Below are 18,210 nucleotides of genomic sequence, written 5' to 3'. Positions count from 1 at the left end.
GGGGTTGCAAAGAGTTGGACACAACTGAGCGACGGAACAACAATAACAGCGACTCTGAGGGCGGAGGTTACAGGGTGTGACTTTGTCAGTGGATGACAAGGGAGAGACTGGAAGGCGGCCCCAGGCCCCCATCTCTGCACCTCTGAGTTTCTTCACCTGGTCCATCATATATGGCCAACTTGGGGAGGGGGCTAGGAGGTCACCCCCTCTGTGGGGGTTCAGCAGGCCTGGGGAGGGTCCAGCAGCACCCCCCCGTCCAGGACCAGGCACACCTGGATCTAGGACACGCAGCAGGTCCTGGAATCTTGGGATGCAACACAGGGATACAGGGAATTCAGGGGCAAAGGCCAAGGCTCTGGACTCGGGTAAACCTGAATTCAGGTTCCGAGTCTGCCACGGAGCGCCGAGGGCTTCCACTGAGTCACTTGCTGTGCCTCAGTTTCCCTGCCTGTAAATTGGGCGCTGCAACCCCAGCCTCACGGGGCTGTGACGATTAGCTGAGAAACAGCACTTAGCAAAGGGGCCTGGGGAATTTCCTGGAAGTCCGATGGTTAGGGCTCCACGCTTCCACTGCAGGAGGTGCAGGTTTGATCCCTGGTCAGAGAAGTAAGATCCCACATGCCCTGCGGTGTAGCCAAAAAAAAACAAAAACAAACAAGCAAAGGGGCTTCACATAACTGCTGTAAGTATTAATGGCACCCCACTCCAGTACTCTTGCCTGGAAAATCCCATGGATGGAGGAGCCTGCTAGGCTGCAGTCCATGGGGTCGCTAAGAGTCAGACACAACTGAGCAACTTCACTTTCATTTTTCGCTTTCATGCATTGGAGAAGGAGATGGCAACCCACTCCAGTGTTCTTGCCTGGAGAATCCCAGGGACGGGGGAGCCTGGTGGGCTACCGTCTATGGGGTCGCACAGAGTCAGACACGACTGAAGCGACTTAGCAGCAGCAGCATGAATACCACAGGTCCCCGATTTTTATGCCTCGATCAAAACTCTGCTCCTTAGAAGGACGCTTCTGTGAGAATCACAGAATGTGACATATTAGCACTGACTGCTCCCCTCTTTGAAAACTGTTCTTTCCAAGCCTTGAATTTCACTGGAGGGAGAGAGGACCAAGGCCCGGGGACAGAGGGATGGTGCCTACCCTCCAGGACTCATGCATTTTAAAGAGAGACCATGCACGAGTTGGGCACTTCTTAATCCGGAGGAATGAACTGCTGATAGAGACATTCAGACAGTGCAGTGGAGAGACTGGGACTGACTTATCTACCCGATGCACACACAGTCCACTCTCAGCATCTGTGGTCGGTACATTCCACAAAGTTCTCCACAGACACTGAGTTAGTGGAAACAGAACCACTGCTTCTGGGGAAAACACAGGGGTAGGTTCCCATGAACCGCTGGTCACAACATTTCCATCCCCCGATCAGGACACATCTTGTTTTATGTGTGTTTCTATTTAAAGATACCTTATTTAATACGTATCATTGATTCATTAACCTTGAACTCACGGCCAACAGCCTAACTCGTGCCTGAGCGAAGCTCTTCTAACACCCCTATTTTCTCCACGGGGCCCGTCTCAGCTTTCTCGCCCTCAGGAACCCTAGACAGCAGAGAAGCACTGTACTTGGGGGACATTTTAAACAGCGAAACCATCAACCCAAAGCAGGAGAACTCGAAAAACATAACAGACCACGACGAGAACGGAATCAAGAAGGCACCTTGTTCTCAGATGAGAACGTGCATGTCAGAATATTCAGATTTTTCATCACTCTGCGCAGGGCTGTAAACAACTTCCAAAGCACTATGATTTGGGGGTTATGAATAAGCCTCAGCAAGCAGGCCGATTTGCAAATGCAGAATCTGTGAGTAATGAGGATAGGGTGCAAACGTCCCTTCGTTAGGCTGGCCCCCACTGTGGCCCACCTGGCCATGAACCCTGCTCACAACCCAGAATCTGTCAGAGCCTGGGAGCGAGCTGCTGTGTCATCTGAACTGGGACCTAGCATACCTCTTGCCCTGGAGCCCAGGCCAGGGCCCCACCTGGCATCCACCCTATAGCTGCTGAGGCTTCCCCAGCTGCCACCATGGGCAGTTCCTGTTAGGAGCAGAGAACAGATTTGGAGGGGAAAAGGGGAAGACGGTATTTGTAGGAGCTGCAGGGGAGCCTCTGGCAGTCCCCAAACCTGTGTCCTGAGAGCCTCTCACCAGCCTCCCCCGACAGTATTGTGAGCAGGACCCACAGCCAAGTCTTCATGAAATACCTACTGTGGGAGGCTGTTGGGCTACGTGCTGCTTTGCACAGAGCCTGGCACACAGTGGGGGCTCTGTGCCTCCACACTGCATGAATGCAGGAAGCAATGGTCAAAGAGGGCAAGGAGCCAGCTCAAGATCTCACAGCAAGACAGGACAGACCTGGGGACAAGTGGAGTGCACAAGAGGGTAGGCACTGAGGCCTTTCCAAAGACCACGGGACTTGGTTCACATTTCTTGAACACCTACTACGTGTCAAACTCGGTCCAAGCTCCTTACATGCATTAACTCATGTAATACAACAGCAGCTCTAAGAGTATGGAACTATTAGTACCCCATTTTACAGATGAGGAAACTGAGGCGGAGAACAGAATGGGAACCTTGACGGTTTGCTCCATGGCCTAACTGCTAAGCTGTACTCTTCCCCTCTCAACGTTCTCATATCCAGACAGCCACGGTGGGACACAACAGGCATCTTCTCCTGGGCAGGTGCAGTGCGGGCTGGCAGGAGGTAATAAAGGTAGCCTCCTTGCCTCATGATGCATACCCAACCCACCACCAGGTTCCATCCTAGATACACTCTGGGGGCGCCCTGTCTCCCCATCCCCACTGCCAAGACCCTGGTCCAGGCCTCCATCTCTGCTCACCCCGACCCCAACAGTAGCTTCTGCCCCACATGCTTCTCCCCCAAACCCCATGCCCTTCTTCACACAGCAGCCCAGTGCAAGCAATCCATGTGACTCCTGCACAAAACCTGTGCCTTATGCACAAATGTTTGTAGCAGCTTTATTCGCAATTGCCCCAGACTGGAAACAACCCAAATGCGGCACAGTGGGTGATAAACAAACTGTGATACATGCAGACAATGAAATACACTCAGCAATAAAAAGAAAGTAATACTGAGACACACAACACAGATGGGTCTCCAATGCCTTCAGCCAGAAGAAGCCAGACTCAAAGGCAGCATGCGTGTGAAGTTCTCGAAACATCAAAACTCATGGATGGAGATGAGTGATGATGCCAGGGTTTGGGCGGGAGAGGGACTGGCTACAAAGGGCACAGGGGAACTTTGGAAGGTGATGGAACTGCTCTATATCTTGATTGCAGTAGTGGTTACCTGACAGTCAATGTTTACCAGAATGTATTGAAAAGTTCACAGAAGATGCTTACTCCATATAAATGCTACCTTGTTATAGGTCGAACTGTATCCCTAGAAAGACATGTTGAAGTCCTAACCTCCAGCACCTCAGGACCTCAGAATGTGACCTTATTTGGAAATAGGGTCATTGCCAACGTTATAAGTTAAGATGTGCGTGCTAGGTCACTTCAGTCGTGTCTGACTCTTTTTGACCCCATGGACTGTGTCCCGCCAAGCTCCTCTGTCCATGGGTTCTCCAGGCAAGAATACTGGAGTGGGTTGCCATGCCCTCCTCCAGGGGATCTTCCTGACCCAGGGATCAAACCCACGTCTCTTATGGTGTCCTGCACTGGCAGATGGGTTCTTTACCATTAGTGCCACCTGGGAAGCTCCAATGTAAGTTAAGATGAGGTCATTTTAGAATGGGGGCAGGAGGGACCCTAAGTTGATATGACTGGTGTCCTTATAAGAAGAGGATTGACAAGAAGACACACAGGGAGGACATGGCCCAGTGACCAGGCAGAGACTGGAGTGATGCAGCTGCAAGTGAAGTGACCCCAAGGACCGCCAGGGCCACCAGAAGCTAAGAAGAGGCAGGAAGATTCCACCCAGAGTCTCAGAGGGAGCACAGCCTTGCCGTCACCTTGATCAGAACACCAGCCTTCAGAATGGCGAGAACAAACTCTGATTGTTGTAAGCCACCCAGTTTGTGCTGCTTTATCACAGCCGCCCTAGGAAACCAATACACAGCCCAACTTTAAAAATGGGGGGACGAGACTGTCTCAGTCTCCAGGGTCTACAGGTTCCAGCCTAAGAGCCTCAGGTGTCTTGTCCCCTCTTCCCGCACAGGTCACCTCTGGTCCATGCACAGCACAAACACCAGGCACACTGGGCCGTGGACCCACAACCAGGCCATGCTGGTTACCCCATCCCCCGTGGCTACCTGGGAAACTCCCAGATGTCACTCAGCTCAGCTCAGCTCTCGCCTCCCCGGCAAAGCTCCCCCAGATGTGCTCTAGTCTGTGTGGGACACCCCTGAGCCAGCCGGGGACCCCAGCAGTCCAGGGGACCATCCTGCATCGTTCAGGCATTGCATTGCCTGCCGCTCCTGCAGCCCCACAAGACTGGGGATTCTGGGACAAGGGTGAGTTGTCAGGTAACTGCTGGACCAATGCTGTGCAAGCTAGACAGGGGCTCCAGGACTCGGCTGGGTGGGGGTCTAAGGGCTGGGGAGGAGCTGGGGCTTTGGCAAATACCCACACTGTGCCCGCTTGGCCCTGGCCCTGCAGAGTGGAGCCAGGGCCAGGCCAGGCATGGCTCAGGTTTCTCCTGCCACAGCCTCTACCCTCAGGGCCTCCCACCCAGAGCTGAGCTCAAAGGCCTGCCCAGTTACGCTCCTCACTCTGCTGCTCAGGCTTGCATAGCCCACAGCCTCCTCTGCAAGCTCCTGGCAGGCCCCTTCCCATCTCCCAGAGGCCTGGTATGATCTATCCTGGTCAATCCCTCCCCACCTCTCTCCTGGGCATTAACCTGCCATATATTCATTCAACAAAGCCTTGTGTGGGACACTCCTCTCTAGCCCTTACTCTTGCTTTAGCTTGAGCGTTCTCTGAGTCAAGCACTCTATGCTCAGGACAGTGTGGATCTGGCAACCACACCTGTCAGGAGGAGTCACTCTCTCTGCCCTGAGAGCTTACAGTCTAGCGGAGCCACAGAGACAGAATACACCGTGACAGCGTGAGAAGCGAGGCTCGGACAGGGCTGATGGGTCTTCGCTGACCGGCGTCCTGGTACCTCTGTGTAAATTAGGAAAAGATGCTTCTTGCTTCCCATGGATGCAGACAACCCCTCCTCCATCCCACACACACACCTGACATCACACAGGGCTCGGCAAGAGAGTGAAACATCAGGGGCCCCTTGCTCCTCTCTCAGCAGGTGCCTTTGTGCAGTGAGCAACTTGCACAATTGTACGCAACAGCCCTAGAGGCTAGAGAGCCTGGAAGGCTTTTGCAGGAGGCTGGAGGTGGGGTGTGTATGCTTAGTCCCTGAGGCAGGAAAGAGCTCAGCACTACCCAGAGGCTGGAGGGAGAGGCAGCCAGTGACGCCGATGTGACTGTCCCCCCACCTCTAGGGCCTCACGTGAAGGAGCAGCCTAGGCGCCTGCACAGAGCCGTGGAAATAGCCTGGGTCCAGTTGTGAGAATCTGGGGCAACCACATCCCCTCTCTGAGCCTTATCTGTGAGCAGGGGCTGGATTATGGGGTCACCAGACCCACACTGAGCTCTGATGCCTGACAATGATAGGGCCAAGGATGGGGGCTACTTTGGCTCGTGGAAAGAAGCCACCTGCCTGCCTTTCAAACTACCTCAAAGGCAATTGCCTAGCCTTTCAAGACGGCCCACTCTGCTCAATCCCAGGATAATACCTGTGGCCTCTTAGACCAAGGCCCTCGAGGCCTCCCCATACCTGGGGGTAGATGGACAGCATGATCCTGGGCTGTGGGAGGGCAGCTCAGAGCAGGGTCTTACAGGCTCCAAATGGGTCTTTGCTACCCCTAAAAAGGGAAGGCCAGCCCTGGCCATCTCAGGGCAAACCTTTCCCAAGGCTGAGCAGAGAAGTGAGGTGACCACCCAAGACCTCTAGTGGCCAGCGGTCAGCACAAACCCAGCCTGGCACCTGTAAGTGCTCAATAAAGAAGCAATGAAAGAATGAATGAATGGTGGCAGCCATCAAGGATACAAGCAAGCACTGTTCGGAGCAGGCCCCCAGCCTTTCTTGTGCTGGTTTGGTCGGAGAACCCATCTCAGAACGTCGGCACAGGCAGGAAGTTTCTCCATCTAAAGCGCAGATGAAGGGGGCTTCCCTGGTGGTCCAGTGGCTAAGACTCTGGGCTCCCAGTGATGCAGGGGCCCCAGAGGTCGGTCCCTGGTCAGGGAACTAGATCCCACATGCCTCAACTAGAGATCCTGCATGCCGCAACAAAGACCAAAGATCTGTGAGCTGCAACTAAGACCCAACACAGCCAATAAATACATATTTTTTAAAAGCCAACATATTTGGGAAAAAGTAAAGTACAGATGAGGAAACTGAGGCTGAGGGAAGAGACATGGCTGCCTTGCTCAGCAGTATTTAGCCTTGTCAAAGTGTGAAGTTTGAGAGTCAGAACTTAAACCAGAATAACTAGTCTGAAGCTTCTGGTGAAATCTAAAACTCACAAACACCCAATGGGAAAAACAAGTGTGCAATGTAGTCCTTGAAATAAGAGTCTTAGTCTATGCAAAACATCTGTCCCCTCTCCCCCTTTTCCTCCTTCTCACCTCCACTAGGAAATAAAGGCTTGCATGTAGCCCTGAAAAGCAGCTTTAGCGTTTCTGGCATATACTCTGGTTCCATGTGGCAAGGGATAAATTTTTTTGTGTGTCAGGATTAACTTTGTCTGTGATAGAAAATTTTAAACAATAGTGATTTAAGTAAGGTAGATATGTATTCCTCTCTCATACACAAATCTGAGTAAGTAATACAGGGCTGGGATGATACACCAACATGTCTGAGAGCCTTACTATATTTATATATACTGTTGCTCTACTCTGCATAACTTCCATTCTCAAATTCACCCCAGAGTGCAAGATGGGTGCTTCAAGTCCAGCCATTATGTCTATATTCCAGCCAAGAGGAAAGAGGAAAAGAGAAGGGCATGAGCCTTCCCTTTAAGGACATCACCAAGCAAACCTTATTCCCCATATATTTTTCTGTCCAAACCTAATCTCATAGCCACATCTAGCTGAAAGGAAATTGGGATGTGTTTGCCTAAAAATTTACACCCAACTAAAATTCAGGGGGCCAATCAACAGGCTCTGCTTTACCCCTGAACTCAAATACTCCAAGATGATGGCAGATGACAATGAAATGGTCCCCAAACCCCAGACCCATAAAAGTTTTCAGGAGCTTCATTTAAAACAGAGGGAACTTCGAAAAAAAGTTGACATGTGTCTATGTCTAGTCCAACCATTAATATGATCATAATATGATGAGGTCATCAAAGATGATAGTTAGACAATATACCTCCACATACGGCATGCAGAAACACGTACAGGAAATAACACTCAGTAAACAAAGAGGAACACAAACTAACAAATACACAGTGCTCAAAACCATGGACCAGAGATGCACATGAAAGAAACATGCAGCTGGACTGGGGTAGCCTCAAAAAATGACGTGCTTGATGCTTTACATTTTACTATTTTTTATGTCTATGTGTGAACTTCTTCAGATATAAGATATTGTTTTGAAAATCAACAGCATGCGTATGCACACGGGCTCGCTCACTCACACACACACACACACACACACACACACACCATACACAGACAGGCAGCAGCCCTTACCTGGTCTCACAGCCCAAATAACTAAGAACATCCTCTCATGTAACAACCCTGTGAGGCAGGGATCATCGCTCTGCTTGGAGAGGAGGAAGAGGAAGGTGTCCTGGCAGGGACTTGCCCGGGGTTGCCCAGCTCTAAGAGGCAGAGCAGACCTGTGGTCAAATTCAGCTCCTCCACCTGTAGCCAAATGACCCCGACTCCTTTTCCAGACCCATCGCACAAAGAACCCTTCTTCCCTGTCCCCAAACCAGGCTCTTCAGAGCTCCCACACACAGCCTGTCCTTTCTACTTTCCCTCTTGGTGCTTTTCTCCTAAGATACCCTTTCCGATTTCAGTTAAAATCCCACTCATCCAGGGCTTCCCTGGTGGCTTGGTGGTAAAGAAATCTGCCTGCCAGTGCCGGAGACACGGGTTCGATCCCTGGTCCGGGAGGATCCTACATGCGGTGGAGCAGCTACGCCCGTGCACACAACTACCGAGCCTGTGCTCTAGAGCCGGGGAGCTGCGGCCACCGAGTTCACATGCCGAAGAGCCCGTGCTCTGCAACGAGGAGCAGCCCCAGCTCATCACAGCGGGAGAAAGTCTGCACAAAGCAACCAAGACCCAGCACAGCTGAAAATGAATAGACAAATAAATAATTTTTTTAAAATTCCTATTTATCCTTCAAGACCTAATCCAGATGCCACCTCTGCCAGGGAGTCCTTCCTGCTCACCACAGCCAAGTGTAACAGAGCCTCAGCACCTTTGTACACAGTGCCCTACAATTAGGTGCATATTTCGCTTACTTTCCCAAGTAGATGAACTGAAAACTCCTAGATGTCCAACCAATATTTGCTGAATGGATGGGTATGGGGGGGGGGACAGATGGTGGGATAAAGGGATGGAGAGATGGAGAGCTGGCTGCATGGATGGATGGGTGAGAATGGCTGAGATTTCACTGGTTTCCCCGATAGTTTCATTGGGGAAAAAAAAACCTGAATATATCTTAGACAGTTGCTCTGTCAAAATGACATGAACAGAAAAAAGCAAGCATAACAAATGCTGTCATCAGGTGCCACTGGTAGAGAGCTAAGTCTTTGCTTTGAACCGCAACGCGTGCGTTCTAAGCTGCATCAGTTGTCTGACTCTTGGTGACTCTATGCACTGTAGCCCACCAGGACGCCAGGCTCCTCTGTCCCTGGGGATTCTCCAGGCAAGAATACTGGAGCAGGTTGCCAGGCCCTCCTCCAGGGGCTCTTCCTGACCCAGGGATCAAACCGGCATCGCTTATGTCTCCTGCTTTGGTGGGTTCTTTACCGCTAGCACCACCTAGGAAGCCCTTGAACTGCAGCATCCCCAGGGAAATGTACAGTATCCATCTCTGTCACTGATTGAGATTAAGGGGGCTGGGGCTACGGTGGGTGGGGAAAGAAATCCCCAGTGTATTCCTTCTTGAGCGCTTTCTCCTTTAGCCAGAGATCATCAGATTGTGAATTTCATATGCAAAGTCCTTTACTTCCTTGGTCCCTGGAGGTGGGTGAAGATGCACATTTATTAACCCAGGGAACAACCCAGCCCTGGGAAAATCTGTGCAGGAGGGGAATGTATCTCTGCTACCCCTGGGGTCTCCTCTTCTTCTTCTGGGCTGTCCCTCTCCATCCCCCTTACTTCTCTTTCTGCCTTGAGGAAACAGGCCCTTTCATCAGCCCTGACACCTCGTATTGAATGTTGTTAGTCAAGGAGTTGGGATGGGGTCTGGCATTTGAAGTCCCATGTCTTAACTAGGGAATAAAAACTTCTTGGCTTTGATAAAGATCCCAGAGTCAGTGATGAAATGGGGGCCACGTTCATGGAGGTAAGTGTCCCCTAGGAGAGCCCCTCTAGGGCAGCCTCTCACCGCTCCCAGCTCCCTCTCCTGGAATCCTGAGCCTCCCAGGGCTCCAGGCTGGCGGGTGGAACCAGGTTCTAGGGGAATCGTATGCTGCCTGGCTCCAGGTAGGGGAGGCAGGGGGCCTCGACCTCGGGCAGGCGCCATTTCCCCATAGGATGTGGCCTGAGCAAGCGCTGGTGCCGCGCACAGAAGGCAGCAACAGGCCTTGACCACAACCGCTCCAGAGGCCGTTTCTTCTAAAAGGGAACCGACATTTCACAGCAGGCTGGGTGGGTCTTCAAACATTTACAGACTGAGCTAGGGGCACCCCCAGGAGCTACCGGCAAGACGGGGCAAGGGACCCTGCCTTCACTCTCAGAGCTCCTGATCACCAGGGCTGTTCTGGTCTCGGGACCAGCGTGCGGCTGCTTGGGGGGCCTCACTGGCAGGTGAGGAGAGACAGAGGCAGAGGTCATGCCGGCAGTTTCCAGATCCTTCTATTCAAGGCCTGAGGCTTACGGCCACACGGGTATGGGGTCAGTAAGGCCCTCCCACTGCCCTGTAGACATCCCAGCTAAGGGAAGGCTTCCTGGTAGCACTGTACCCATCCACCTCCTTTCTTCTAAGGTTGCCCTGGCAGGAGGCAAAGGGCTGGTTTCACCGTATAACTGTGTGTGTATGTGTGTGTGTGCGTGTGTGTGTGTGTGTGTGTGTGTGTGTGTGTGTCCTTGGGCCCCCCTCCCTCCTGCACACGGACGGCCTGGCTCTGTCGGGGCAACAGTGGGGATGCTGTGAGGAATTTGGGCCTGCCTATCAGGGACCCCGTTCCCTCAGCTGAAGGGCCTGTCCAGCCCCCCATCCTGAGCCCTTCCTCAGACCATGCCCCTCTCAAACCCTGTCAGGAGCAGCCTTCCCAGCCAGGAACCCCGTGACAACAGGCTGCCTGCCACCTGGTCCGCACCCCCACGGCTCCCACACCAGCGGGCCAGAGCAGGGCCCACTCGTGCACATCCACTCACACTCAGAGAAGCCCCTCCAAGGAGCCTTCCCAACTCACCGACCAGGCGGCCAGTGCTACCAGGAAGCCAGGGGCCTCTCCCCAAAACGGGCTCCCCAAACCAGTACACTTCTTTTTTTTCAAAATGAGTTTTTCAAAAATCACCCCACACCAGTGAAAAGACACTTTCTTCCAGGCACTTGATCAGGGTGACGACCCAGAAGTCTCCTTTCTGGGTCTTTGTTTCTTATGAAAGTATGTTCTAGAGGAAACATCAGAGGAAGGAAGAGCTGTCTCATCTCCAACTGGCACTCCTATATCACTCCAGGATACCAGCTTCTGCTGCCTGTTGGCCAGTAATTCAGGGAATCACTGAGTCAGATAGAGCAGGGTCTTAGAGATTACTGAGTTCATTTTTCAGGTAGAGAAACTGAGGCCCAGGGAGAGTAAGGGACTTACTCCCTAGAAAAAACCCCAAACCCCAGAGCAGCGTGGGACCCTAGGATATCCTCCAGCCCTACTGATGTTCTTAGCATGCAGGTCCTGAAGCATCTTCAAAATCAGCAAAGAGCCATATCACCAGGCCGACCTTCTGGAGAGTGGGTGAAGGGGGAACAAAATGGATAAATTCCACTGAAGCAGCTCAAGCAGTGTTTCTCAGACTTTCCTCCAGCAACTTCTTCTTTTGCCAAAAAGACATTAAAAACTAACAACTACCATCAATGTGCCCGATCATTTCATAAAAGAAAGGAGGCTTAATACAGCAAGAAGACCTAATCTCAGAATAAGAACAGTGCTGCCCTGGAAAAGATAATTTGGCAACCCTGACTGATAGACATGCACACGTGCGCACACACATCATTTTCCGAGCTTCTCAGTGGACCACAAGCCTTCCTGACCAGCCAGGGTCCCCTCAGATCCTGTACACCCAGCTGACCCCATTCTTTCAGCGAAGATGCATGTCTATTTGTGATCCAGAGCTGGCCTGGGTCTTTTCTGGGTCGCCTCCCCCATAACTGGGCTCTTTCTAGGCACACAGGTGCCCCGAACCCCTAGAGTATCCTGGGCAAAGAATGGGGCCCGGTGAGCAGTCCTCTTCATACTCCTGCCAACCTCTCCCTGGCCAAAGCTGGCCTTCCCTGCTCCCTTCGACTCCACTGCCTGATAACTTGGGGGGCAGATTCCTTCCCTCCCAGGCCCACTCTACACTTCCCACCTCAAAGTCTTGGCTCGGGCACTTCTCTCCCCTGAACCTGCCCCCCACCCCCTCCCCGGCTGCCCACCCACTTCCGCTTATGTGTCACTGCCTGGATGACACAACCGAGGGACGACTCTCAGGACAGAATCTCGCCGTGACAGATGGAATCTGTGAGCGGGTCTGAAGGACGGTGTTTGTGGTTGTCTGGGACCTGTTCTTCCCTTCCCTCTGCTCTGGCCCATGGCTGGGAGGCCAACTGTGTTTGCCGCAGGCCAGCCCAGATGCCTGTCTGTAAAAGGGAGCTCCTGGGAGACCCGAGGGGGGCCGGGGGTGGGTGCTCCTTCAAATACCAAGCCCATTCCTGGTTGGTTTCTGACTTGATTTCCTGATCTCTTGGATTAAAATGCAGGTGATCTCGTTGTATTTTAACACTTGCTGCCTGAGTAAAGATGACAAAATAGGGACCCGGGCCCAGGATAAGGCCCGTCAAGTGGGAGCGATAATGGGAAGGGGGCCAGGAGTAAACATGCTGAGACTCTCCCATCCTGAGCGGCCCCTGCACCCCTACTCCCTGCCCTCCTATGTGCTTCCCAGGGGTGTCTTTCCACTTCCCAGGGGTGCACTGGGGTTTCTCAGGGCCTGAAGTGAAGGAAGGTACCTTTTGCTTAAGCTGGTGAGGTATCATTTGCTTCCTGTGGGTCAGTCTTTTTTAGGGTCTGGAAGGGGGTGGGCATCCCAGCTGAGGGCCAGCCAGGACCATCTGGGAGCATCAGCCCCTGACAGCAAAGAAACCGGGGTCAGCGAGCTGAGCGGTAGCTAGGACCCTGAATTCATCACTGGACGCTGTTCTGGGTGGGCCTCACCCAGGAAAAGCCCCACCTTAGCGCTGGAAGTGGTTGAGGGGCTCCTTGAGGCGTTTGGCAGGACCCCTACAATGGATCAGGCATGAGGGAGACAGCCAGGGCTCTCTCAAGCCTGGGGCCTTGCCCTGGCAACCCCTTGCAGGCCCAAGGCTCAGGAGTCCTGCGTTCTGGGCCCAGCTCCCCTGATCTTGGGTTAAGTCACTTCCTCTTTCTGGGTCTCCGTTTCCTTGTCATACGAGGGGACTGGATGAGGTCTGTGATGGCCATGTTTTTTCCAAGAGTGGGCTCTTTTTTCAAATAAAATCTTAAACAGATCCTTAATTTATCAAACACGAGAAAGCGTATGGGCTCTGAGCACACACATCCCCAGTGACCCCGCCACTGTCTGGTGTCTGGTCGCCTGACAGTCACAGCTTCAGCAGCCTCACCTCACCTCCAACCCACCAGCGAAGCCTGGGGCTCCAGCTTCTCATGTCTCCACTGCCCACTGCCCCGGCTCCAGCCCTCTCTCTCAGCCACCACAGGGGCCCCCCTGCTTCTGCCCCTATTCCCCCCACAATCTGTCCTCAATACAATCCAAATACAAGTCAGGTAACCCCTCTGCGAACCCCACCCATGGCCCCTCTCACCTACAGCACCCTCCAAAGCCTGTACCCCACTGGCTAGCCTTTTTCTGTCCTCTTCCCTACTCCACTCCAGCCTCCCTGGCCTCCCCGTGTCAGACACACCAACCACCACCCCCACCCCCCACCCCTCAGGGGCTTGACTCACTCTCCCGACTTCCTTCAGATCTCAGCTAAACAGGGTTTTCTTGGAGCGGCCTTCCCTAACCACCTGCTCCAGAACAGCTCCCCTGGGCTCCCATACCCCTAACCCTAACTTTCTGTCTTTCCTGCTGGGAAGGTCAGCTGCAAGCCGGCAGGGGCTCGGTTTAAGGCTGGGCCCTTCCTCCATCTAATGCAGACACTACTTGTGGAATGAACACTGAATGAATAGAGGAAGAGAAGCGTCTGCATCCAGAGTACTGGGCAGCCTGTCTGCATTTTCCTTCTCCCCAGCCGGTGTTTCCAATAAGAAGCAGACGGAGCTTGCTTGCCAAAATCCTCATACTCCTGTTCCAGGGGGCTGACATCCAAGCCACCCGCTCCAAGCCCCTGGGTGTGGGGTGGGAGGCATTCCCCTAGCTGTCTGGACATCCATCTCCTGCCAGCGAGGAGGAGGGGGCTTTGGGAGCCGGGTGGAAAGCTGAGCTCAGCTAAAGACTTGGAAGCCAGCCCTGAGTGGTCGGCAGGCTCTGGGGGTGGCCTGGGGGTAAGGGGTCAAAAATGATTGCCCCTCATCATCTTTGGGTACTGTAACACGGGTAGATGTGCAGCTCAGGGGCTGACAGAGGATGCCTGGGTGAGACTGAGAACTGCCATCTAGTATTTGAGTGAAGAAGGTTTGGGTCCCTCTGAACAGGGTTTCTAATGGTACAAGTTAGAAGAAGGCAGATTTTCTCTAATATCTATTGGAAAGACTACCACAGTGGTGGTAAGTTCCCCATCACTGGAGGTATGCAAGCACCTTTCAGGAATATTGTCAATGGGATTCCTGTACTGGGGGCAAGGTTAAATGAGATACTATCTCAGAACTCTTCCAACTCCAAAGATCCTCTTAAATAAAGCAACTTTTTTTTTTTTTAGCAACAAACCAATATTCAATTACTATTTATGATGGATGGGCCCCACACAGTTTAAAGTAAGCTTGCACTGGTGTGTTAATCCTTGGTTGCCTGTGGATAGCTACTTAAATAGCTCATAACAATCCTCATAACAATCTTAAGAAGCAGGTGTTATTATTACCCCCATTTTACTGATGAGGCCAAGGCCATCCCATCCTAGTTAAGCAATCGGCAAACAGAGGTTATCAACAAATGATAATAGCCGTAATAATAATAACTATTAAAAGTTTGCCCTCCGCCCCAGGTGCAAAACTTCTTATGCATTATCTCATTTAATCCTCAAAACAACTCTGAAGGGTAGTTATTATTACTTATCTTCATTTTCTAGGTAAGTAATGAGGCACAGAGAGGTTAAGTATTAATAACTGACCCAGTAATAAACAGAGAAAGGCAAGAGGAAGTGGGTAAGGAGAGGTCAACCTGGGACAATTATGGGAAGTCACAGAGTTCGGGACCCTGGCCCCTCACCTCGCCTTCCTCCCTGGGAATCTCCTCCTAGGTCCACCCATCAGTACTGGATGTGGTAGGTATTTGGTTCTGGGGGGGCGCCCTCCCCAACAAAATTTCCAGTTCCTCCAGCGGATGACAATTGTCTTTCCACTTCCAAGGGAAAGGATCCAGGCTAGGACGGAAATGGGGGAGGGGGAGGGCGGAGGCATTCGGACCTAGTGCTCTCCGGTTCCTCTGAGACACCCCTCCCACTAGCCTAGGGCCAGTTACCTCCAGCTGCTCCCCAATTCGGGGCTGCCCGAGAACAGCCCGTCGCTTGGTTTTACCACTGGGGAAAACTGAGGCCCGCGGAGCTGAGGTCACAGAGCTAGGCCAGGCAGCAACTGGGTGCCCATCACAGAAGTCGCTCGAGCCTGGCTTCCCCCAGGGCGCCCACCATCCTTAATCCCCAGAAAGGTTCTAAGAGGTTTGCCCAGTACTTTGCCTCTGAACAGGAACCTCTTCAACCCACTGAAGCTTTCCCTGGGCGCCTGCTGGGCTGGGCTGATCGAAAGAATCTACTTCAGAGGGCAGCCCTAAGCAATGTCCAGAAGTCCGAGGGTGCGAGATGGGGTGGGGGACAAGAAACCAGACGCTGGAGACCCCTCCCGAAAGCCGGTTCCCAAACCGGTTTGGCTTCATGCATTCCAAGCAGTGCCTCCTCCCTCCCGTAGGGGATTCCTAAGGCCACGCGCAGTCCGTGCGCCCTGGACCCTCCCCAAGCCCCAGGCTTCGCAAAGGCCGGTCCGAAGGTCACTGTCCGGGAATCCAAAAGAGGGGTGGGGGAGGGGATCCCGGTGGGTCCTCGGTCTTGGCGGGCGGGTGGGCTATTAGGCCGCGGGCGTGTCCAAACTTACGGGGACCCGGGTCCTCGGCCCCACGCGCGGCCGAGCGCCAGCACCCGAGGACGCGCGCGGGACACAGGCGAAGCGGCGGGCGCGAGAGACTGGAGGGGCCCGGCCCGCGGTGATCGAATCTGAAGTTCAGGCGAGACCAGAACACGGGGAGGGGGCCGCGATCACACAGCCCCTCCGCTTCGGCTCTGACAGACAGAGACGACCCTCAGATACCCACCAACCTAGCCCCGGACATGCCGGCCGGTTTTCCGGCGAGCAACATCTGGGTTTAAAAGTTTCGCCAAGTCTTGGGTCCTGAAGAGGCACCAGGGCCGCCCCCTTCCGCGCAGTACCGGGGGGACCGGCCCGAGCCGTGGCCAGGGGTTCGGTCTCAGTCCAACACCCCGAAGTCCCGCGGCCGCGCTACTCCGGAGCTCCGAGCGCTCTCGGGGGCGGGAGGGACGCGGAACGAGAGGGGCCCGGGGACACCGAGGGAGAAGGGGGCGCCGCGGCTCCGCACTTACCCCACGGGGTCCGCGCGCTCGGGTGCCCCGGCTCGTCGGATCATGCCGCCGGCAGCTCCGGGACCGTGAAGGCAGGGGCTCAGGCGCCGGGCGGCGCGGGCCGCGGGGGCCCGGGCGCCCGCATGCCCCTGCCGCTGCTGCCCTGGGGAAGGGCCCGGGCGGGCACCGCCGCCAGCCCCGCGCCGAGTCGGAAAGCCACCGCCGCAGCCGCCGCCGCGCTCTGGGGCCCTCGCTCCCTCCACTTCCTGTATCGGAGCGAGCGGGGCTTTCAGGAAGAGGTTGGCCTTGGTGGTCAAGGGTTTTTTTTTGTCAAAAGCCTTTCGGCAGCGGCTCGCGGCCCGGAGCCCCCCACCCCCACCCCCGGGGGCCCTCGGAAGACCCCGCAGCCGCGCCCCCTGGGCTGGGCCGGGCCTTGTGGCGGGCGGCGTCGGGTCGGAGCGCCCAGCCGCGGGGTGCTGCCTGCGCCGCTCCGGCGGCTCCCGGAGACCGGGGAGAAAAACTTGGAGAAAAGTTTGCAGCTTGGTGGACAGTCCCGTGGGACGCAAGGCGCTTCCGCTCCGGACCGGCAGGTGGGGAAGCCGAGAGCTCTACGCAGAGCACTCTCGCGCTTTACCTCCTGCCCGAAGCAGGCTCAAAATGCCGTAGCACAGCTCCAGACCAGAGGCAGGGCGCCTCCTCCACGTCTCTGACAGGTGGCCACGCTGCCTTCTCTTGAATACCTCCACTGACGGTGGACTCACTACCTCACAAGGTAGTCTGTTCCTCCATCAAGCCAGGCATCTAATTCACCTATTCTAGGTACCACGCCTAGATCAGAGCAGAGGGAGAAAGCCAGTCAGTTTACACAAATACAACTACAGCTACTCTAGTGGGACCAGGAGGCCTCTCTTCTAAAGGCCTGGGCACTCAAAAATGCCTCCTGAGCCCGGGCTGCCCTCAGAATATCTCACAGCGACTGGTCAGCACTACAGAGTGACCTACAGAGTGACCTCAGTCTAATGCAGGGTTCCTCAGCCTCTGCACAATTGATATTTGGGGCCAGATAATGCTTGGTTGTTGGAGCCGTCTTGTGTCTTGTAGGACGGCCTCTGCCCACTCTGCCTGTAGCATCACCCTCTCCTTGTAATAACCCCAAAATGTCTCCAGACATTGTCAAATATCCCCCCGGTGGCCACAATCATCCCAATTGAGACCCTCTGGTCTAACATCTTTATTTCACAGATAAGGAAACTAAGACAAAGGAGGTGACTTGCCTGAGGCACATGGCAAGGTAAGGTGCCATAGGACTGAGGCCCAGGGCTCTGGTGAAAGCATTTGGAGGCGAGGCCTCTTTGCCCTCCCTACCCCTGCTTGCTCATCTGTAGAAGTGATATGTATAAACGGGAGGGGGTGAGGGTGGCACTCCAGGGTGTCATTATTATTAGTCCTCTGCTGTTGCTAAAACAAGCCTGTAGGCCACTCCCAGGGCTCCCTGGGCCCCAGGGTCCATCCAACTCTCACACCTAGTATAGTCTTCCAGGTCCTTCTAGGCTGATCTGGATCGCGAGTAACCACACTCTTCCGTGGCCTCCACAAATAAAGGTTTCCTTCAGCACCCTGGTGGGCTTCCCTGGTGACTCAGATGGTAGAGAATCTCCCTCCAAGGCAGGAGACCCGAGTTTGATCCCTGGATTGGAAAGATACCCAGGAGAAGGAGATGGCAGCGCACTCCAGTATTCTTGCCTGGGAAATCCCATGGACAGAGGAGCCTGGCGGGCTACAGTCCATGAGGTCGCAAAAAGTTGGACGTGACAGCGACTTGCACTCACTCTGCTCCCTGGACAACGTCTGAGAAACTCAGGACAAGCTCTTCAAAGCCTAGGTTCCATGAAACCATCTCCAGGGCTCTAACCATGTCCACCAGAGGCCTCCACAAGGCCTGCTCCTCACCTCCTCTGTGAAGATAGAACTCCTCC

The 18,210-nt window shown here is 54.1% G+C and overlaps 1 protein-coding gene across 1 annotated transcript in view; it reads right to left on the bottom strand.

Moving 5' to 3' along the window:
- The window catches only part of RIN3 (Ras and Rab interactor 3), a 135,904-nt gene extending 119,045 nt beyond the window's left edge, over nt 1–16,859 (bottom strand). The window contains exon 1 of the mRNA XM_070357872.1: nt 16,256–16,859. Coding sequence (XP_070213973.1) covers nt 16,256–16,299 — 44 coding nt within the window. The 5' untranslated portion in view covers nt 16,300–16,859. The remainder of the gene's footprint in view (nt 1–16,255) is intronic.
- Nucleotides 16,860–18,210: the final 1,351 nt, after the last annotated feature.

The sequence above is a fragment of the Bos mutus genome, chromosome 21, assembly GCF_027580195.1.
Source record: "Bos mutus isolate GX-2022 chromosome 21, NWIPB_WYAK_1.1, whole genome shotgun sequence".
Lineage (NCBI taxonomy): Eukaryota > Metazoa > Chordata > Mammalia > Artiodactyla > Bovidae > Bos > Bos mutus.
Note: the sequence above shows the minus strand (reverse complement) of the source record. Positions and strands in the feature narration are given on the sequence as shown.